Source organism: Hypomesus transpacificus, unplaced genomic scaffold (genome assembly GCF_021917145.1).
Source record: "Hypomesus transpacificus isolate Combined female unplaced genomic scaffold, fHypTra1 scaffold_308, whole genome shotgun sequence".
NCBI classification, from domain to species: domain Eukaryota; kingdom Metazoa; phylum Chordata; class Actinopteri; order Osmeriformes; family Osmeridae; genus Hypomesus; species Hypomesus transpacificus.
The window spans coordinates 17,374-39,818 of NW_025813835.1; the positions used below are offsets into that span (position 1 = coordinate 17,374).

At 50.1% G+C, this 22,445-nt stretch overlaps 3 protein-coding genes across 3 annotated transcripts; 1 reads left to right on the forward strand and 2 right to left on the reverse strand.

Moving 5' to 3' along the window:
* Positions 1-420: 420 nt before the first annotated feature.
* On the reverse strand, positions 421-14,864 carry LOC124463802 (calpain-5-like). Its single transcript, XM_047015563.1, has 13 exons — positions 14,546-14,864; positions 12,581-12,740; positions 10,064-10,195; positions 5,727-5,932; positions 5,409-5,601; positions 5,029-5,222; positions 4,341-4,418; positions 3,468-3,663; positions 3,273-3,395; positions 2,997-3,193; positions 2,732-2,853; positions 2,170-2,306; positions 421-2,016 (listed from the first exon to the last, which is right to left on the reverse strand). Exons 2-13 carry the CDS (start codon positions 12,734-12,736, stop codon positions 1,837-1,839), a joined length of 1,914 nt encoding a protein of 637 aa, XP_046871519.1. The 5' UTR covers positions 12,737-12,740; positions 14,546-14,864; the 3' UTR covers positions 421-1,836.
* Positions 6,475-8,031, forward strand: LOC124463804 (olfactory marker protein-like). The gene is made up of 2 exons (XM_047015566.1): positions 6,475-6,748; positions 7,124-8,031. Exons 1-2 carry the CDS (start codon positions 6,662-6,664, stop codon positions 7,550-7,552), a joined length of 516 nt encoding a protein of 171 aa, XP_046871522.1. The 5' UTR covers positions 6,475-6,661; the 3' UTR covers positions 7,553-8,031.
* Positions 14,865-18,229: 3,365 nt separating the features above from the next.
* Positions 18,230-22,317, reverse strand: dcun1d5 (DCN1, defective in cullin neddylation 1, domain containing 5 (S. cerevisiae)). The gene is made up of 10 exons (XM_047015565.1): positions 22,211-22,317; positions 20,968-21,039; positions 20,775-20,882; positions 20,150-20,241; positions 19,848-19,918; positions 19,606-19,697; positions 19,381-19,489; positions 19,150-19,254; positions 18,890-18,992; positions 18,230-18,796 (listed from the first exon to the last, which is right to left on the reverse strand). Exons 3-10 carry the CDS (start codon positions 20,843-20,845, stop codon positions 18,741-18,743), a joined length of 699 nt encoding a protein of 232 aa, XP_046871521.1. The 5' UTR covers positions 20,846-20,882; positions 20,968-21,039; positions 22,211-22,317; the 3' UTR covers positions 18,230-18,740.
* Between the last annotated feature and the right edge of the window lie 128 nt (positions 22,318-22,445).

Here is a 22,445-nt window from a genome sequence, read left to right on the forward strand (position 1 = left end):
CACATACAGTACTCTTACGCTCCAGTACAGGAGCACTCTTACACACACACACACACACACCCATACAGTTCTGTAGGCTTGTTCTATCACACACCCAAGACATCTCCGCACACTCCTAAAACAGCCACTAACCCTTGCATCACAAACCCCACAGACACAGTCCTTCAATCCTCCAGACGTCATGGTGTTGTGGAGGTAAAGGTCATGGCAGTGGTTCAGAGAGAGGCAGGCTGATGAGAGGGTTCCTCACACTTCACTGAGTCCCAGCAGGGTGAAGAGTGGCACTCAGGGTGTCAGTCAATACACACAATGAACAGGAGCGCACACACACACACACACACACACACACACACACACACATTAAAAACACCAAGAAAACAAATGTAAAGGAAGCACAGACACATGTTCCTCAACACAATGTCATTGTAAGTTGCGTTTAATACAATAAAGATAATCACAGTAAACAGGATTGAGAATATAAAAGAGAACAGAGTGAAGTTGACCTTATAACCCGTAGAAAAAGGCTTCTGCAACATCCGAGCCATGTAAACATCCAAACAGTGAAAACCGACAGATGCATCTGTCCAGTTCATTTGGTTGCTTGTACAGATATGGACATATCGTTTAGACTGTAAACTTTGAAACTCAATTGAAAACAAAGATAAGGACTTAAGAGAGTTTCGTTTTTAAGTGCAGCAGTTTTACTGTGAAACTTTAACTTAATCTCCTCGCCGTAGGTGAATGAATAGACTGTCCAGACACAGAGCTTCTGACTGGAAGACTCTCTCTGACCAATCACAGTGGACCACCATCCAACATCAAGACTGGCTGTCTGGTCGACCTAACCCAGTTCCCAGCCACCAGACTGTACTCACTTATGTTAGGTTCTCCTGAGAGCATAAAATCACCTACTGTGAATTTGTATTCTAAAAACGATAGTCCCTAGACTGCAGCCAACACATGCCTGCTAAGAACACAGCTGGGATGAAGGAAGAACTATAAAAACAGGAACAGCAAAGTCAAAGGGAGGCACTTCAACACATGTACGATATATATCAGTTCTGTGTTATAGGTAAACATGACACAGTATTCATCAATCTACACATTTAGGACAAATTTAAAACGAAACACGACAACGTGCGTCTTGTTAGGCTGAAATTGTTTGGTAAACACATTTTTGTGAACTTCAATTGAGTAAAAGTTAAGTAAACTGAATTGGTGCTAAACTGAGCAGCTGAAAGGAGGCCTGGATGATCCTGGGCTTAATCTGTGCTGCCCCCTGTGGGCAAGACTGGTACAACACCACCCACAAAACCGGCACTGACCTTGTGAAGGCTGTGGTCAGTGGTTTAGATTGGTTATAGTTGGTACATTGTTGACAGTGAGGTATGGCTACTGTATTTTTGGTCCCACCAGCAGATATGTCCAGATAAATCACTTAATATACAGTTAAACATTTGGCAAATAATACTAGAAAGAGAAAATGTCCTGATTCGTATATGATGTATAATGATGACATGTCATATAAAGATGTACAGTGTTAGCACATGTATATTTCTACACCACATCACATATATAGGCTGTCTATACAGACACAGGCACTTTTGACCAATCATACTCTTTTACTGGCCTCAGCATGGCTCTGCTGTCTCCTACTGGACAAAGTGGTTATGGCTTGTCCAATCCCAGCGCTGGATAGGGAGGAGGGAGGGCTGTCAAAAGTTTGAATGAGGAAGTTACAGGAGTAGAGTACAGAAGCGGACGTCTGATCAGGTGATATGTAGGCGTGTGGGGGTAAATGTTGATGCTGTGTGTGTGTGTGTGTGTGTGTGTGGTTCAGATGTTGGTGAGCACGTTGCTCGTCAGCAGGGTGATGGTGAGCGTGCCGGGCAGGTCGTTGTCTTGGCGATTTCCCTCTCTCAGGTGCACCGTGTGCAGCTGCATGAGTTCATTGGAGTCAGGGGTCAAGGTCACATGACCAAGGAAGGAATCCATCAGGATGTTCCTGTTGTAGATCTGAGAAGAGGGAGAAGAAGACAGGAGAGAGAAGGAGAGCAAGAGAAAGAGGGGTGGAAGTGTGATAGAAGGAGAGAGAGAGAGAGAGGTAAGAAGAGTGAGTATGCTAGAGACAGTTGAGTGTGCTGCCTCCCACACGGTCAGGTAACACACCTCTATCTGGATGGGCTTCTGGGCCTTCTTCCTGTAGAACACAGCCTTGGTGTCGAACGCAGGGCTGCGGGTGTCTTTGTGGACCGGAGAGCGAACCTTCTCCCCCTCACACCTGATGATCACGTACGGGTCGGAGGCTGCAGGACACACACACACAGACATGTCTGTGAACTAAACACATTAACCTGCGAAGTTCAGCCATGATGATACACCGGGATGTAGCCACTAGATGGCATCAGAACACTATAAACACAGACAGACAGCTCGAGGCCCAGACAGACAGACAGCTCCGGGTCCAGACAGACAGACAGCTCCAGGCCCAGACAGACAGACAGCTCCAGGCCCAGACAGAGAGCTCCAGGCCCAGACAGAGAGCTCCAGGCCCAGACAGACAGACAGCTCCAGGCCCAGACAGACAGACAGCTCCAGGCCCAGACAGACAGACAGCTCCAGGCCCAGACAGAGAGCTCCAGGCCCAGACAGACAGACAGCTCCAGGCCCAGACAGACAGACAGCTCCAGGCCCAGACAGACAGACAGCTCCGGGTCCAGACAGCTCCTACCTCCGTTGGAGTCCTGTCCAGCCAGTCCGTCGGCCTGCAGCACGTGAACCTGGGTGACCAGGGAGGGGAAGCCACACATCCCCGTCCAGCAGGTCTGGGGGGGCTCGTGCACCGTCAGCTCCCTGGGACGGACGACAGGGCAGGAGGAGTGAGTGTGGGTGAACACAGAATCAGTGTGTGTGTGTGTCTGTGTGTGTGTGTCTGTGTGTGTGTCTGTGTGTGTGTCTGTGTGTGTGTGTGGGGGGGGGGGGGGGTGGCTCCTTACTTGCTGTCTGACGGGACATCAGTGAAAGTTCGGAGCAGGAAGTCTCCCTCCAGACAGGGGTCAAAGGTCGTAGGGATGATGACGTAGCGGCCCTCTTTCAGATCGATGCGGAGGAACACACTCCGGGAGTTGATGTAAACACTCCCCCCGACCTTCTGCTGAGGGATGTGCATGCGGTACGTCCTGTTCATCTCCACCTGTACACACACACACACACACACACACGTTCAATCCACTGCCTGTGTTTGAGATGCTTTCTCAAGGACAAACACACACCCTGTGGATTTCGAAGCCGATAGCCAGGTTTTCTCCCTTGCCCTCTCGAAGGCGAGCTCTCTTGTCTTTCTGCTGAAGACAGACCAACACCTCGTCCTCGGGCTTCTTCACGTCAAACACGTACTGTGGAGACACACACACACACGTTACATAAGCACACAACCTCACACACACACATGTAAAACACACACACACCTGTGGGTTCTGGAGGAAGGTGTGTTTGTTGTTGGTGCAGCCTCCCGAGCGGTTGGTCAGCGGGTCGTCGAGGCGTTGCCAGGCGCCCGTCATGGCGGATTCCTCCCAGGTCTTGTGGAAGCTCAGGTAGGACGTGTTGATGAGGCGACACAGGATCAGGTCTGTGTAGTGCTCACAGAAGTCATCAAACGTCATCCTGAACGCAGAGGGAGGGAGAAAGGGAGGGAGGGACGGAGGGGTGGAGGGAGGACAGAGGGAGGGAGGGAGGACAGAGGGAGGGAGGGAGGACAGAGGGAGGGAGGGAGGACAGAGGGAGGGAGAGAGGGAGGACAGAGGGAGGGAGGGAGGACAGAGGGAGGGAAGACAGAGGGAGGGAGGGAGGACAGAGGGAGGGAGGGAGGACAGAGGGAGGGAGGGAGGACAGAGGGAGGGAGGGAGGGAGGACAGAGGGAGGGAGGACAGAGGGAGGGAGGGAGGACAGAGGGAGGGAGGACAGAGGGAGGGAGGACAGAGGGAGGGGGAGACAGAGGGAGGGAGGACAGAGGGAGGGAGGACAGAGGGAGGGAGGGAGGACAGAGGGAGGGAGGGAGGACAGAGGGAGGGAGGGAGGACAGAGGGAGGGAGGGAGGACAGAGGGAGGGAGGACAGAGGGAGGGAGGGAGGACAGAAGGAGGGAGGGAGGACAGAGGGAGGGAGGACAGAGGGAGGGAGGACAGAGGGAGGACAGAGGGAGGACAGAGGGAGGGAGGGAGGACAGAGGGAGGGAGGACAGAGGGAGGGAGGACAGAGGGACATGTCAGGCTAAAGGGAGCAGTGGCAGCCTGGGGATGGTTGAAGGTTTAAACGGTCGGGGTCAGAGGTCGTGGTACTCACCAGAACTCTCCGTCATCCTGCACGGTCACCCCAATCTGCTCTCTCACACTTTTGCTCACCTTCTGCCACTCCTCAGAGCTGCAGACAGAGGCCCATTTAAAAAGAGAGCTAGAACATGTAGCAGAATGTCCCAATAATGTATTTGTGCAAGCATCATGACACAGTGTTTAGCTCTGGCGGCCCGCCACAGCAACCTTTATGCTGCCACAGTGTCAGAAATAGGGCTGTACAAAAGGCCGTCTATCAGCAGTGATTGTTAGAGTGCATGTCGGAGAATAGCACGGACACGCGCTTCACACCGCAGTTGAGATTGCATGTGTGAGTCCTTGAGAACTGTGAGTCGTATAACTTATGTTGTCAGTTCATTTAAGCCTGTTATTGTATTAGTCTATAGTCTATAGTCTTGCAAATTTACATTAAGTTAACTGGTGATTTTTGTTGTTTGTATTCTTCCCCTGCTAGATAAATTGCACGTCTGTTCATTCAACAGCGATTGCTGCCCTTGCTCACGTTTGTATTTTAGGTGCAGTATTATGCTTAAGTAGTTTGAATTAATAGTGGGTTTATTGTTATTATTTGCAACAGAATGCTTAGCCTATCAAGATCAAATGAAGCAGAGTTCGGACAGACCTGCCCCCACTGCAACAAAAAATCCTAGAGGAAACACTGGGGACACACACACACACACCTGTCACTCCAGGGTCCGTTCCACTCCCTCTGTCCCCAGGGGTTTCTCATGCGGATCATGGTGAGCTTGTCGGACCTGAAGAAGGCCAGCAGCCCGTGGCCCAGTCGCACCTTCCTCACGTCCGTCACCGCGTAGGCGTGGCCCTTCACCAGGCCGCACTCCAGACGCGCCTCCATCTCCGCCGACGACGTCGCCTGGCAACGCACACACACACAGGACACACGATTAAACCTCCTTTTATTACTTTGACATGTTTTTAGCTTCATGACCCGTCAGTCATTCTGAGAGGGCAGATATTCAACCTGAAGGAAGAGAGGTGTGCGTGAGCGAGTGTGTGTGTGCGTGTGTGCGTGAGCGAGTGTGTGTGTGCATGTGTGTACCCGTATGGAGCAGCTGATGAGGCCTCCTCTGTTGTGGACCTTGAGGACTCTCTCAAACAGCTCGCTGCGTTTGTCCTGGTCGTCCTTCAGCCTGTCTTCCACCAGGTCCAGGGGCTCCGACACGCCCCCGGTGAAGTCCACCAGGGCGTCAGCCGTGTTCCCCCCGTCCAGAGCCTCGTAGCAGCCATGGAGCCTACACACACACACACACACGCACACACACACCACGAAAAGGTCATTCTCCAGGGAAGCCCTAATACACAACTTCGTACAAACATGTGACCCGTTCCCTCTGCTGTGATTGGTGGACGGGCTTACTTTGCATAAGCCTTCTCCACCAGCGCGCTCCAGAACTCGTTGCTGTCGTTGGAATGACAGTACACCAGCTCGCCATTGTTCACCGTCGGCAACCGGTCGTCAATGACTACGTCAGCCCACTGGCCAAAACGCCAGAAGCGGAAGTGGAAGATTCCGGCGTAGGATTCTGGCTTGTCCCATTCCTGGTCCTTCCAGTCAGGAATGACCTGTGGTGGAGAGGGGCCGTCGCTGTTAAGGAGGAACAATTCCTGGCAGAGGAAGGTTTATCCCATGTATTCACACACACACACACGACTGCTGTGTTGTGTGTGTGTGTGTGTGTGTGTGCCATAAATAAAACAAGCCAGTGAGCTATGACCAGCCAGACTCCCAGAAGCCCTCAGCAGCGTCCCACAGTTCCTCGTCTCACGTCATCCGCGCCTGTTGCTTAGTGACATCACACATAAGTCGGCACGGCACCCCCCCCCCACCCCTGTTCTCACTTTAACTATACCCACACCCTCCCTCATGTATCCAGCCCCCCACCCTCACTGTACATAGCACAATCAATAGAGCCCCAACCAGACCATCCATACTGCCCTCAGGGGAGCAAAGAGAGGGACAGAGAGGGAGGGAGAGAGAGAGGGAGAGAGAGAGGGAGAGAGAGACAGAGAGAGAGAGAGAGAGAGAGAGAGAGAGAGAGAGAGAGAGAGAGAGAGAGAGAGAGAGAGGGAGAGAGCGAGGGGAGGTGAGGTGAATGAGAGGAAAAAGGGAGGGGACAGAGAGAGATGACATAAGAGGAGGAGAGTTTTAGAACTAGTCAGTCAGACACACAGAGCCACAGGCAGAGCCAGAAGAGAGGCAGAAGAGAGGCAGTGGGAGAGAAACATCCAGAGAGCCTGAGCCAGACCCCCCCCCACAACATCCAGACAGGGCCCTCTCCCTATCCCAGGAGGATGAGCATTCACGCGGACACTGACACGGCAGACTCCCCCTCCAAGACTCTGGAGATGAGCTTCACGGAGGACTCGTCTCTGACAGAGGTAAGGTGGATGTGGTTTAGACAGGTAAGGTGGATGTGGTTTAGACAGGTAAGGTGGATGTGGTTTAGACAGGTAAGGTGGATGTGGTTTAGACGGGGTTCACATTGTTGAGATGGGGTTAGTTGGTGTGAGCGTGGTGATGGTGACAACACTAGTCATGTCATCTCTTCTCCAATGCAGCACTTCTTCTCCTCTCCTCTCCTCTCCTCTCCTCTCCTCTCCTCTCCTCTCCTCTCCTCTCCTCTCCTCTCCTCTCCTCTCCTCTCCTCTCCTCTCCTCTCCTCTCCTCTCCTCTCCTCTCCTCTCCTCTCCTCTCCTCTCCTCTCCTCTCCTCTCCTCTCCTCTCCTCTCCTCTCCTCTCCTCTCCTCCTCCAGTTGATGCGTCACCGCGCGGCGTTCCTCCAGCGCCCGGGTCAGAAGCGTCAAGACGGTGAGCGTCTTCTCCTCCCTCATGAAGCCATCTACCGGCTGGACTTCTCCACCCAGGACCTCCGCTTCTCCCGCTGGCACGTCAGCCTGGCGGGCCAGGGCCGGGTGACGGTCAGCGGGATCTGCCAGCTGTGGACCCCAGACCTGACCAACCTGATGACACGCCAGCTGCTGGAGCCTGTGGGAACCTTCTGGAGGAACGCGGGCGACCCCGACGACACGCCCCTCAAGTTCCTGGAGGCGGACATCCAGGAGTTTGGAGAGAGGATCGCCGAGCTAGCCAAGGTGAGGAAGGTCATGTACTTCCTGTTTGCCTTCAAGGAGGGCACGGACGCCTCCAAGCTCAGCTGCACTGTGGAGTTTGAGGAGAACTGAGCGCGACCTTTCACCCCTGGGCACGCAGCGGACGAGAGGAGGAGGACACGGTCGTCCGGGCTCCCACGTAGCGCACAGCTGAACTCCAGCTCTACTTGTTATAGCTCCCTTCTGTGTTTTGGTCTCCACTTAAATCTGTCTTTTTTTTGTGTGCGTTTCTAACGTGTGGAGAGAATACTTTAAAATAATTTGAAAAGACACGTGGGAATGAATCAAAACGGTGAGTGCATAGATCCTGAATGTCTCGTTTATATTATCATCGTTGGAAAATGTTGGAGGGGCAACTTATCTGCAAACACCTCCCCCAACCCAAATCGCTATGGTTACTAGATGTACTGCATGTCCGCCTGTCATAAACATCTGCTCTATGTGTCCTGTGTTGGGTAACATATTAAACAGATCTATCAGTACTCCGCCTGTCTGGTCTCTGTGTGTGCTGGGCTTGGTGTCTGGGGAGAACAGAGCAGAACAGAGCAGAGCAGAACAGAGCAGCGCAGAACAGAGTAGTGCAGCGCAGAACAGAGCAGAGCAGTGCAGAGCAGAGCAGAACAAAACAGAGCAGTGCAGAACAGAGCAGCGCAGAACAGAGCAGTGCAGCGCAGAACAGAGCAGTGCAGCGCAGAACAGAGCAGAGCAGAGGAGAACAGTGCAGAGCAGAGCTGAACAGAACAGCGCTAGCAGAACAGTGTCATGGGTGCAGCCACGGGCTAACTTTAGCTATTGTTCATTGCTACAGTAGGCCAATCAATAGAGAGCCCCAAATCATTCTCTGAAACACACACACAGGCGCGCACACACACACACACACACGACGTTGGGAAGAGGGGGGCTCAGGTGGGCAGACAGCCCTCTTGACTAGGACTACCAAGTGGAGAGGCTGCTCAGGAAACACATGTACCATGAGCATGTGTTCACAGCATGGACAGTCACCAGTCTACAGCAGGGGGGGGGGGGGAGAGAGAGAGCATATGAGAGAGAGCGAGAAAGAGAGAATGAGAGAGAAAGCATGCGAGAGAGCGAGAAAGAGAGAGGGGAGAGAGAGACAGAGCAAGAGAGAGAGAGAGACAGAGAGGGGGGGGACAGAGAGAGAGACAGAGAGAGCATGAGAGAGACAGAGAGAGAGACAGACAGAGGGACTGTGTTCTCATTAGTTCTATGTGTCTAATGGAGGTGGAAGACAGCGTTCCTCCGCCTCCATCAGTCTAACACAAACAGCCCATTAACTTCCATTACTCCTCCTCAGCATCACAACACACTCCCCCTACGGCCTTCCAACCCAGACGACACACACACACACACACCCCACCCCCCGGCACGTTGTCTATCCTGACCAGCAGAGGAGAGGCGACAGCTTAGCTAGCGGCTCTGCATCGTTATGGAACCTTGAACGGAATCCTCAGGAGACATCTCGCCTCAGCCCCGCGGCGCACAATCTAGCTCCCAAACCAAACTCTCCCTCCTGTCCTGATCTGTGATCGACTGTCATGCCTGACAACAGCCCATGCACAGGGCCCGGGGCCGTCATTAGGCTAGCGGTGTGGAGGATGTAGGTTACTGAACCAAGTGTTTTAACTGCCATAAAGCCGAGAGGGGTTTGGCAGGCTGCTGTGTGTGTGTGTGTGTGTGTGTTCTCTGTCCCAGAAGGTTGATTAGCCTGTTAGAGCAGTGCCTCAAACACACCAGCTGTTTCCTGGATGAACCAGACCCCTGGCCCTTACAGGAAACACTGCCAGATTATCAGACGCGACTGTGATGAGAACCAGTCTCTGTCTGTCGCTTTCTCTCCCTCCAGCTCTCCTCGTTTGACTCTTACCCCTCGCCCCCTCCCCCCCTCCCTCCCTCCCTCCCTCCCTTGTGGTGTTGATTACGAAGCCTTACAGAAAAGAGGAAAGGAAAATTCTAGGGTCTAATTATGCCAGCAGTAACTCCAGCTGGGAGTCGACTGGACTGTTTCTCTGAGAGCTGGCAGAGTCCCTGCTGAGAGGCTGCCTGCACGTGGAGGTGATGTTCCAGCCCCAGACAGGCTTGGAAAAACACGGAGGATCCTGGGAGGACGGCAGGTCTATGAGGAGAACATGGTGGGCAGGAACACAGAGAACCAGGACAACCCTCTGAGACAACCCAGAGTGATGAATCTGGAGAACTCAGTGGAAACACACAGACACAAGGACACACAGTTCCAAGTGGAGTTTGAACAACATGCTGTTCTCCCCCCCTCACCCTGAGACACTCGTCTCTGTCCTTCCTTCTGTCTGTCTCTCGGGTCATGGCTCCAGGTGAGACCAGGGGACCTACGGCTTACTGATCCCCAAACGCAGTGCTTCCACCTGGGCTCGGCTCCAGGAAGAGCCAGTACTGCTCACCTTTCCTCGAGCATGACTCATTGATTTAAAGGAACACCCGTGTGTGTCGAGATTCACATCCACGCAGGTGCTACAAAGTCACACATTATGACCTCCCACATAGAACACAAGAACACACCCTCAGTTCCTCAGAAACAAACACACACACCTTCTGCCAGAGGGCTTCTCTGGAAGCCAGGCTGGAACAAGCGGCAACAAACCAGCAGTTCCCCAGCTGGCCTTGGTTCAGGTCGTGGGCGCTGATTCCATTCACAAACAGGTGGGGATCTGAACACAGGTCCTTCAGGCAGAAAGAGAGGGAGAAGAGAGAGGGAAACAGGTGAATCAGGGCGAGTTTCACTTTCTTTTCACAAAACATCAATAGCAGTGACCACATTTCCGCCAGTCTTTTTCCATCAAAAGAGAGTAAACATGTTATCTGTCTTCTGAGCTGCCCACTAATAGTTGGGTGGGGTGGAGGGCATGGGCGGGCGGGCCTGGAACCACAAGATAATTAACAAACCGGTTTCCCCTCCCTTCCTTGTTCCCCGCCCACCGCCTGATGCCTGCCGAGCCCCATTAGGGAGCAGCATCCCTGCGTAGAGCGGTAGGAGAGGCCCAGGCTTTGTGGTGGTGCAGGCCGGACCACAGTGTAAGTAGAGGGCAGCGGTGTAGCAGACTGACAGAGGGGTGGCGCCCAGGCCCCTTTTAACATCTCTGATCCCAACATCTGGAAGGGAGTAACCTGGTGTACGCTGTCGCATCTACTGGTCCGACCAGTTTTAGGCGTTCTATTACACAACAGAGCAGAGCTCAGCCAGGTGACAACAAGATTAGGAATTAAGGTAGGTCGAAAAACTAAAGCGACAAATCTGTATTTCGAGTCCTGTGGTTTAGGGAGCTGAACATGACCCATTGGAGACCCACAGGAGAACAATCTATCGCTGAGTAACCTGTCAGTCTCACCTCCCTCAGCCCTTCTCTAAAGACAGTCTCACTCAGTCTCCAACTCTGTGGGTTGTTTTCTCACATAACTCCTTCTCTGTCGGTCTCCAATTCTCCCCCCCCCCCCCCTCTCCACACATCTGTGAGTGTGTTCTCCCAGGGGCCATGCAGCTGTCAAGGTGTGTTCAGGCTCCCTGCTCAACGCTGCGTTCGCCAGCCACCACGGGGAGCAGACAGGCTGCGTTCAGAGTCGCTGCGTTCAGAGTTGTTGCTGCACACAGTCTCTGCTGAACACAGGGCTCAGTCAGGGGCTAAGGCGGCAGACTGAACCTCGGCACAAGACTGAACATGAGCCCAGCTGGCTCGGGGAACACATTCCTGCATGATCACTCACTCTTCCTCGTCATCATCATCATCATGGATGGATGTGATTTCTTCCTGGTCACCAGTCCATTTGTACGGCTTCTTTCTCTCAAACACAATTTCTCTACCTCCTTCTCTGGGATTTCCTCCTGGTCATTAGTCAGCATGTACTGTTTCTGTCTGTCAAACAGCATATTCTATCACTCGTCTCTTTCTCATGAATATCCCTTTCTCTCTCTCTCTGAGTGAGGAGTACACAGACTGTGAATGTCTCTTTCTCCTCCCTCTATCCGGTTCATATATCCGTAAAGATCATTGTTCCATAATGGCATCAATGGGAGGCTTTGTATTTGCTTTGTCACACCTCGAGATAGCGATAGAGAGCACACAGAGAGACACAGAGCAAGAGAGAGACACAGAGAGAGAGACACAGAGAGAGAAAGAGACACAGAGAGAGAGACAGGAGCAAGAGAGAGACAGAGAGAGAGACACAGAGCAAGAGAGAGAGAGAGAGAGAGAGAGAGAGAGACATAGAGAGAGAGACATAGAGAGAGAGAGAGACACAGAGCAAGCAAGAGAGAGAGACATAGAGAGAGAGAGAGAGACACAGAGCAAGCAAGAGAGAGAGAGAGAGAGAGAGAGACACAGAGCAAGCAAGAGAGAGAGAGAGAGAGAGAGACACACACACACACACACACACACACACACAGGGAAGCTAGACCCCCATGGTTAAGACGGTGGGGCCAGAAAGAGGAGCGAAGCAACAGCAGCATAAAACACTAGATCCAGGAACTCCCGTCTGTAGTATATCAAGAGGTAGGGGCAGGGTGTCTCCCAGCCCACAGCCTGGACGCGTGGGGACGCGTGGTCATGCCACTCAGCCCTCACATCTGTCACTCCAGCGGGTACTGAACCCCAGAGAGGAGATACACTAGAGACAGGAAATAGGCCCACTCACAGGATAACAAGGATCCATTCCAGTCATTATGTGACCATTGTGGTCCAGGTAATCTGATACATTTATGTAAAATTATAGCAACCAACCACACACACACACAGCTTTGGCTAGGTCAATGCAAGTCAGGCATGTACAAACGTCAAACACTTGTTCACTATTTGACCGTGGAAAGACACTTTTGAAAACAGGCCTCCTAATGTACTGCTGGTATTAGAGAGAGAGGTAACTACTGCAGGTCAAAGTTGTGAAAATGCAAACACACACACACACACACACACATTGAAATTCAAGGCCAGTTGAATAGGAATCCGTAGAGAGCAAATTCCAACCATTCCACATGCTGTGTTTGCGACCTTGTCTGACCCCCCCCCCCCCCCCCGCCCTCTCCCTCACGCTCTGATCAGGGAGACCCACACCAACCTTGGGTCTCTTCCATGTGATGTGGCCTATGGTGTTGGCCTGGTAGAAGAGGGACTGGTCAGAGGCGGGGAAGAGAGGGTCTTCAAACAGACCTCCGCTCTGCTGACACTGCTTCCTCAGGGAGGAGAAGGACTGGCCTTCGTACGACACCACCATCCCCCTGGAGACACACACACACACACACACACACACACACACACACACACACACCCTCGTTACTAACACACTGTCAAAACACACACACCCCCTCGTTACAAACACACTGTCAAAACACACACACCCCCTCGTTACAAACACACTGTCAAAACACACACACACTTTTATTAAAACAGTCTCCGTGGGATCCTCTCTGAAGCTGTATGGAGAGAAAGAATGTTTCGACTGTTACAGAGAGAAGACTGGCTTCGTGACTTTGTCTCCATGACAACAGTAGAGAAAGAGTTCAAGAGCAAGCTGTTACATTAGAAACACTGGAATAGTTAAAGTTTACTTCTTTCAACAAGGGCAAGCCCCTAGATGGTAACATGGATGTTTTCTGGATAACCAAGCACATATTGTTGTGGTATTGGGTCTGTAATGACAGTATTAGAGAGAGTGTGTGTGAGCAGTTTGTTGTCCCATGACTCGGGTCCGACACTGACTCACACACATAACGTGTTTATCCTCCTTTTACACAGGACATACACACACGCCAAACAAACACACACAGAGATCCAGTCACATGACAGGGCAGCGAAACAAACACTACGTTTACTGGCTCTCTGAAAAAAGAACTGCATTCCAGCCACAGAACGATATACTAGCGTCAGATGTGATGAAACAGACAAGCATTAGAATCCACTCATGAACTATGGAGTAACGCGTAGTGAATTCATGTTCTGTGGTCCTACGGCAGGTCTGACCAGGTTACTGGTTGCAATGGAGTCCATTCATGGGATGTAGAGGGACTGTAATCATATTAAAGGCAGTCTGTTGCAGAAAGCCAGCACTTCACATACCGCACTCTGAGGTTAACATCCAGATGTGGTTGTGTGCAATCTCTGCAAGGGTAGTGTCTGTAACCAATGATTAATAATTCATCTTCTCCATCTCTTCCCTGTACCGGGAAGTAAATAGAGAGATGGTGAGGAGAGATAACAGTCATGTTTAACCGTAAGGTACCACTATGAAAGCAACGGAATCCTGCACCATGAAGATATGATTAATTTACTCCCAGGTAAGAACTATTCCTCGTGAGCAGAACTATAACATCTCTGTGCAGAGAAACTGAGGTGGCAGGGAGAAGGTCAATGATATGGAGATGGGCATCACTGGAAATGCCCATGGCAGGCTGACAGGCAGGGGGGGAGGGGGGGGAATAACATGATCTCCACCTGTCAAAATCAGTCCGTTTGTAAACTAGACTGTCATCGATTCCTCCTCGTATTCTTTCAATCTTTCTGCTCTCTTTTTCGTTCTAAGTAGCATGCGGGGAGACGGTACATATTCTGTGGATGAACTACACCGGATACCAAAACGAGTGTAACATCACAGAGTAGGGTGTGGTTCCGTGTTGCGGCTCTTGAAGACCAATATCAACACTGCGACCAAACTATGGAACAATAACCTCATTCTTAAGACCATCATGGCCGGCTAAACTATGTTGAAATGAGTCACAGGAACCAGCTGTGGACTATTTAGATTCAGCAGACATTTTACTCACTTTTTTGAAAACTTCTATATAAACGCCGCTGTAGCTTATTGATGTTTTTGTTCTAACAAAAAGTATACATTAAATTAAAAAGCAGGCAAGTGGTGGACTTATCTATTGCATTTTACATGCAACTCTCAACTACCCGTGCAATTCACGAAGTTTTATGGAAAGGGAGTGTTTTCCCAGATGTAATATCAGTTCAAGCAAGTCCATAGAAACAGGAAACAGATTCTGAGATTGCCATGAGGTAACTCTGTTTTTAATTAGCTTACCTGGGGCTTGGGATCCCTCAATGACGTATCTTTTCTCCGGGGATGCGTCGGTGTTGTCCCTTGTCTCCGATTCTCTTCCTGAAGATGTACGGTTTCTTGCTCGGTTTTTCTAGCTGGAGGAGCTGACAGAAGCAAACACACATGAGGAGGGGGAGGAGGAGTCGTGGCGCGAAACGCTAGGTGAACAGAGCATGTGTCACAGTATCTTATACAGACTAGTACGTGTACACTAATTGTTTTGCTGCTAGTAAGGCAGCCAAACCATCCTCCCCAAAGAAAATGATGTGAAACGAGTTTATTCAGAGTGCTATGTTCATTTGGCCGTATCTGTGCGCTGGAATAGCAATACGAAAGTTGGCAGCCAAAGCATATATAGACAGCAGTGTTTCGCAATTCTGAATGTAGCCTACGCTTAGGTGATGCACGCAGAGGGGAAACATTTGAACACGTTTATTATTAACTGTATTCACATATTAATCATGCTTCACACACACCAATGCCATTTCACGAATAACCGATTAGGGGGCACAGACAGTTTAAAAGCAAAAACTAAAAACCTTTGTAAAAAGTTATAATTTCAGTAGCGCCTCATCCAACTCAGGTGGAATGGGGGCCTCTGGTGGCGTTTTGATGGTAGTACTAGATAAAGTGGATTTCTATTTGCTTATTCGTCATTCTATGATCTTTCCAGCAAAAATTATATACCACAGATTCATAATATGCAGTAATCACGCTAAGATAGATAGTCCAAAAATCATCCAATTTACAGACGAAAGCAGTGAAAACAGAGAAATACATACTGAAATAAGCTCGAGGGCGAATAAAACTAAAAAGAATGGTCAAGGTAAAAAGAATGACAAAAAAAACTATACTTCTGAAGTAACTACCGTAATTTGTAGTGCTAGTGGCATCACAGACGCCTTCTGCTCCTGATGATGCCATTAATCTTTAACATCTTGGGACCGGACACACAAGTGTCATGTGAGAAACTGCACTTTACACTTCACCAGTTCTCTTCTAGAGAACTCTCTTCTAAGAGAGCGAATACAACCTTCTACCGGACTGTCTTCGCGACTGGAGATCACACAGACATTTACCAGGGCGTGACAGGCTGACCAACAAAACGAATCAGCAGTAAGTTAAAAAATTATATTTATCCTCAGTAGTGAACTGGAGTTTTCTGAAAGTTTGTGTTGACAGTAGCCTCAATCAATCCAATACAAAACTTCATTTTATTAGGCTATCATGATCACATTTCCACATACACATTTCTGATTAGCTGCAGGTCTTATTGGTCATCAGATATTTACGCATCACAACACTCAAATTAAAGTTATTTTTTCTCCATACAGTTCAGAGAATCTGTGAGGATGTTTATTACACAGCTACTTGGATGTGTGCTTCTCTGGTCTCACCTGATTGGCTGTGTGGCCAGAAACAGAAGCCCTCTGATCCTGCAGCAGACCACAGGGGTCAAGGTTCACACAGGAGGACAGCTGATGCTACCGTGTGGGAACCAAACACATACAGGTCACAAGGTTACACACACACACAAACGCACACTTGAGGAAGTTGAATACTGTACATAGACCTATGGGTTACCTAGGGGTCAGATGGCTGAGCGGTTACGGAGTCGGGCTATTAATCAGAAGGTTGTTGGTTCGATTTCCGGCCATGCCAAATGACGTTGTGTCCTTGGGCAAGGCCCTTCACCCTACTTGCCTCAGGGAGAATGTCCCTGTACTTACTGTAAGTCGCTCTGGATAAGAGCGTCTGCTAAATGACTCAATGTATATGCACAGGCAGGCACACACCTTTTATATAAGACAAATATAAGACAAATGTTTAGTAAATGTTCCTGAATCCTTCTGTCTTTAGACATGGTCCAGTATTGGCACACCCCATTTGGCCAGGTCCAGAACGACAGCTCCCATGGCAACAAGGACGACCCTGTAGTGATGCAAAGTGATGGCAGTCTGAAGATAAACACTGTCACTCAGCACCACGTTGGTCTCTACTACTGCCTCCTGCAGGACACAGAGGGAATGACACTGCACCCATACCGGCTACACACTATCCCAGACCAGCATGACCACAGTAGACCCCATCTGGACCGGAAAGAACATGGTCAAGTTCAACCACCTGAATGTGTGGTTCCACCCCTCCACCAGAGTGGTGGAGGGCAGCAGGCCCAGAGTGGTGGAGGGCAGCAGGCCCAGAGTGGTGGAGGGCAGCAGGCCCAGAGTGGTGGAGGGCAGCAGGCCCAGAGTGGTGGAGGGCAGCAGGCCCAGAGTGGTGGAGGGCAGCAGGCCCAGAATGGGGGTGGGCAGCAGGCCCAGAGTGGTGGAGGGCAGCAGGCCCGGAGTGGTGGAGGGCAGCAGGCCCTGGCAGCCAGACCACAGAGGAGTGTGGAGGGTCAGTGTGAGGAGGAGGAGGAAGGGAGGAGTGGTTCCACGGTGTCAGACGGACAGTTTGCAGGGGCGGTGACGGCGTCCGTGGTGGTGACGTTCCTGGTGGGGTTCAGCTCTGGCGCCCTGAGCAGAGCTCCCCTTCTAAGGTGAAGTATTTGAGGCCCCACAGACTAGGTTATCATGGGTGTTTTCCCCTGTTAAAGCCCTGATGAAACCCCACTGTGTTCCGTTCCAGGTGCTTGAGAGGGACCCGAGATAACATGCGCTCCCTCGGCCGCCGTCGCCGTCAAACCGCCGTCCCAGACCACCACTCGCAGGTTACCATGGCGACCCTGCCCTACCCGCGTGACGACGGGGCATTCCGGACAGATGGGGAGTCGTCCTTAACGACAGCTCCGCCCGCCAAGCCTCAAAGAAGCTTCCGGAGAGGGAACGAGGAGGAGGTGCCGGAGGCTGCCACCTATCTTGAGGGATGCGACAACAACGGGGGAGAGGCTGATGGGAGGAGAGACAGCAGGGAGGAGCGTGAGGAGCAAAGAGACAGCGGAGGAGAGAGGGAGGGAGAGGAGGGAGAGGAGGGAGGAAAGACTGGATGGAGGAGAGAAAACGAGGGATGGGTGGAGGAGAGTGGACCTGGGGGTAGTAACTCAGGAGGAGGAGCGAGTGAACCTGAGGAGGCGGGGTTACAGCCAGATGAGGAGAGAAAGGAGGAGAGAGGAGAGCAGGAAGAGAAAACAGACGGCATGGACGATGAGGGGGTGTGCTCTCCGCCGAGGCCAGCGCGACGCAGCCGGGTGATTCGCCTATACCAGTACGACGAGGAGGGGCATCGCTATGGTCACCTGATAAACTCCGCCCCCTCGGAGACAGGCCCCACCCCCAGGTCCAAGCAGCGCTCGCTCTCCCTCACTCGGCTCAACGCCATCATGACGGCGGCCGGCGCCAACCCGTTAGACCCTCCCGGCAGAGACGCCGGCGAGGGCAGAGATGCAGGGAAAGGGGGCGGAGACTCTCCAGACAGGAGAAACCGGTCTTCAAAATGGACATATGAGGTAGAAGCCACAGTACAGAAGATGGCAAATAGGATACGATCAGAGAAACACTGAGGAAACAGCACTAGAATGTACAATCTTACACATACTTGATAATATATTCATAATATTTTAAGATTTCCACAGCACCCCAACATATTGAATACTTTGAAAAGCTTAAACAAATGGTATAGTTAATAATTGTTTAATAAATAAATGTTTTATGAGGGTCTGGAGTCTGGTTTGGTACAATTATTTTTCTTTATTGTTCTGAGAACATACTATAAACAAGGTAAGACTCAAAAATGAAAGGGAAAAAAAATATATTCACGGAAACAGAAAACTTCCAGTCGATCTTACAACACTGGCTATATGAACCGTGGCCACAGATGAAAATTATGAAAAATTGTTCCCCCTTCAGTTTTTTTTACCCCCCATTTTTGTTTTTCTTCTTTATGAACTGGTTTAAAAATGAACACTGTAAAAGTCTCTTCAACGAGAGAGAGAGAGAGAGAGAGAGAGAGAGAGACCCCCAGCAGATGACAGGACATCCAGAAGTGCTCTGAGGTTGATGGGATAGTGTGGTTGTGTGATCCATAGGGGTGGGTGGGGGGTATGCGTGCAGTCCATGGAGGGTGACTGTGTGAACGCTAACAGCTTTCAAACAGAAAGAGAACATTCTCTGCTGTGCCATCTTTCACTTCCTCCCTCCCTCGCGTCTCCTGGCATCCCTCCGTTTGGCGTCATGCTCTGCTATAACGATGACCGAGCCTTCTGCCATTCCACAAACTCGTCCAGCAGCACTGGCCCTGCAGGGAGACAACACGGCCTAGTTATTACCCAGACGAGGGAGAGAGAGAGAGAGGGAGGGAGGGAGAGAGAGGGAGCCAGCGTGTACTCACAAGCGCCGTCTTCGTCATAGTTGCTGAGGTCTGCGTTCACCGTCCTGCTGAATTCTAACACGTTATACCACTGGTCTTTATTCATCACCTTGTACTTGGATTGCTGAGGAAGAGGGGAGGAGGAGGAGAGGGCAGGGACAGGGAAGGCTCATCAGGGCTTAGGTTTGTGGTCAGGGTTAGCAGGGTCTGTCTGCAAGCTACAATCACAGGCCATTTGAAAAAATATGCTAAAATCTGAGGACATTGGGAGCGATGCTCACCTCCAAGAACTGGTGGAACACCGGGAAGAGAGACCATGTTCTCCCTAGCAGCAAGGCTAACATGGACTTAGCCGTGTCCATATCCAGACTCCTCTGATCCTTGTCCTAGGGGCCGAGAGACAAAAAGAAGGGAGGGGGAGAGATAGACAGACACAGAGAGAGAGAGAGAAACAAATGATCAGATTTGACTGAAACGACTAAGCTACAGGTTAAAGGACAAGCAATACTCACCCGTGCGAAATCAAAGGCGTATCTGTAAATGTTTTTAAAGATTGCCAAGTCGTTGAGTTGAGAGCGCAGGTAGTCCAGTTTGCTCTGTAACCTCTCTGTGCAGTCACACCTACAGGAGAGGGCAGCCGTTAGCCACTGCCTCCTCTGTGTGGAACAACTAGCCTCCTCTCCTCGTCTCCCACCAGGGAGTACTCTGGGATGACGGGGCAGCTGGGCCATACTCACTGTAATAGTGTCATTCCCTTAAGCCACTCCTCCTTTGTGAAAAATCCCATATTTGGCGCTTCCAGTTTCCAGGCTAAGACTAACATGATAATCTGGAGAAGAGAGAGAGAAACCAGACGCATTCAAACCATCAGCTTGGGCAGGGGGAGGTTGACTCCATAGGGTTTGGTGGGGGGAGCATGAATGGACAGATGACAAATGGTTGGACGGAACACGCGAAAGGAGAAGATAAGAGATCTTACATTCTCTGGTTCTACTCCAATGTCCTCACAGAATTTCTCCATCCCCTCTGGACCAACCACCTCATCTGGACCTGATTAGAAACACACACACAGACTTTTTAAAATCAGTCCAAATTTGATCTCTGTGGATTAACTAAGTGTTCTTATCTAAATACAACGGAGAAGGATTCAAGATCATCTCTATGACCTCATTAGACTAGGCTTTTTAAGACTCACACACAACCTGTTCTGTTCGACACTCGAAACCACTAAATCCAAAAGGGCACGCGCCAAGCTACGAGAAGCAACAATGAACAGCGCACCTGCATACTCGTAGAACCAAGCTAGGCACTTCTTATTGGAGAACTGGTCCTCTGGACTGATCAGTCGGCCAGGTGTCTGAGACCTGCAATAACTAGAACACAAACAAGAGGATGTTAAAGGGGTAATACGTTCCTTATGAAATGGACTTGGGGAAAGGCCAGAGACATGCAGAGAAAAATAGAACTACTGAGAGCCACACATGGGAAGGGGTTCTCTCTCGCCCTCTCTTACACTCCTCGCTCTCTCCTTTCCTGTCTGCCTGGGTCTGCACGCCATAAGGGGATAAATATGTGCTGAGTACTAAGTTCCCCCAGTCAAGCAGCCAGAACACACACACACACACACAGCAGCTGCTGTGCACACAGATGTACATACTATACACACACGGCTGTGAGAGAGACAAACCCTCATCCCATCGGCAAGGCAACCCCACCCTTGTCTGGGAGAGCCACTGGCTTTGAAAGCTTTAGTTCCAGCCCAGGATGAGCACACACCTGATACCCACACACATCCTGCTGCGTTAGCTGTCTGAATCAGGCTAGGCTGGAAGAGGAGCATAGCATACACCCACTAGTTTGGCTGCATGGGTGGGTGGGAGGGGGGGGTTTACAAAAACGTGTTTACCTAGTGATTTTACACTTCCTGAGTCCAGGATCGTCTGAACCAGAGGACTTTCTCTTCTTCTTCACAGGCATCACAGAGTCTCCACGGGGGTGGCTGGCTGGGCTGGGCCTGAGTATCACAAGGTTACAAGTGCTAAATATCGAGTACAACGTAAACACGATGTGTGGTTACATACAATTGTTACGCAACTTACAAGTCTGTCCAGCGCTTGTAATAACGTTATAGCCTTTATGTCTGCCAGTCCACACAGCATACAATCCGATTCCTGAAACCGGAGAGATGGGGTTAGAGGCTTAGCAAGCAGTCTAGATAGCATTTACAATTGAGAAACGCTCGAGCCCCATCTAAATAGAATGCCACTTAAAAGGTGGACCCGTTTTCAGACAAACTGTATCCGCTGGAAGCAGGGGAACAAACGTGACATGCATTAATGAACTGGGTTGCAAGCCAATTAACTCATATGCACGACGTTTTATGATCCTAAAATGACAAACAACTCAAATAGCTGATCAATGTTATAGAAAGCTGGCTGCTATATCGCATACTAAATAAAAATGGGTCGTAGCTAGATACTTCATTAACGGATATGTTGTAAGCGAGCTGTTGCTAGCTAGCCCGTTGTGTTGGCATCTTTTTCTAACTACTCATATTCTAACCAGCTACTGCCAGTGATTTGGTGGGAAAACCAATTGGTAGACTAAAAATAGGCCTGGCCTACTGAATGGGTAATTCGTATATAATGGTAGCTAGTCTCTGAGACAATACATTTAGCTAGCTGCCAAGTCTGGTAGCGGATCACAATCATTCACCATCACCGCAGCCTCTTTGTTGTTGCTGTCAAGAGTCAACGTTAGGAAACAGTTATTCTAGCTATTCGTCCTGATAACACAGGTAAACCCGCTATTATTATTATTAGTTGGTTACTTAATTAAAGTTGACTGAGCGTTGACGTTCGTTATCAATTTAGATAGTTTGGTGAGTACCCGTAGGTGAGTTAACTACGCGCTGATTGTGCTAGCCAGTCTAGCTATCCCACACAAGTTTACATACCATACGCTAGCTAACGTATCTACTGTAGCGTCGCTAAATATCTAACAATCCAACCGGTACAAGTGATCAGCCGGACGTAACGTGAGGCAGAAAGCAAGAATGCTATATTTGGCATGCTAAATAGCTACTGACAATCTAGGTAGCCAGCCTGGTAAGTAGGGAATTAACAATAGTACGGTTGCGGAATCGCTTGCTAGCAAGGCTACATTACAGTTCCGTACAATACTAGTGCGCTTTTCAGTTGGCTAGCAAAGCTAGCTTAATTTGTCAACAGAAGTTGTAAAAACACTATTGTAATGCTTACTAAATTCTAAACATTAAAATTATACGGTAACCGACCAAACAGATAAAATAAAGTTGAACAAAAATAGACATCAAACCCTTACTTTCCAACGGTTTTGCCTTTTTTTTTTGTCTGAGTACAAGCTAATAGTGTACTTTTATGGTTGCAACCTTCTCGCGAAGCTGTTCAGGTTCAGCTCTCAGTTTTCACCGGCTGGTGACGTTACTTCCGGGGCAGGAGAAACAATACTGATGGAATATACCAAAAGGTCGGTTCATCTTTGTGCGCAACACTAAACAGTACAAAAACGTTATATTGATACAAACATCAAAATGTAT

Excerpts from the sequence above, each read along its gene's own strand:
- LOC124463804 (XM_047015566.1), top strand. The coding sequence starts at position 6,662 with ATGAGCATTCACGCGGACACTGACACGGCAGACTCCCCCTCCAAGACT. Across the intron at positions 6,749-7,123 it reads AGGACTCGTCTCTGACAGAG|TTGATGCGTCACCGCGCGGC; the intron begins GTAAGGTGGATG and ends CTCCTCCTCCAG.
- LOC124463802 (XM_047015563.1), bottom strand. The coding sequence starts at position 12,736 with ATGGTGGTGTCGTACGAAGGCCAGTCCTTCTCCTCCCTGAGGAAGCAG. Across the intron at positions 10,196-12,580 it reads TCACATGGAAGAGACCCAAG|GACCTGTGTTCAGATCCCCA; the intron begins GTTGGTGTGGGT and ends TTCTGCCTGAAG. Across the intron at positions 2,017-2,169 it reads AGAAGCCCATCCAGATAGAG|ATCTACAACAGGAACATCCT; the intron begins GTGTGTTACCTG and ends CCCTCTTCTCAG.
- dcun1d5 (XM_047015565.1), bottom strand. The coding sequence starts at position 20,845 with ATGCCTGTGAAGAAGAAGAGAAAGTCCTCTGGTTCAGACGATCCTGGA. Across the intron at positions 19,698-19,847 it reads TTGGAGTAGAACCAGAGAAT|ATTATCATGTTAGTCTTAGC; the intron begins GTAAGATCTCTT and ends TCTCTTCTCCAG. Across the intron at positions 18,993-19,149 it reads TGTTCCACCAGTTCTTGGAG|CAATCCAAGTACAAGGTGAT; the intron begins GTGAGCATCGCT and ends CCTCTTCCTCAG.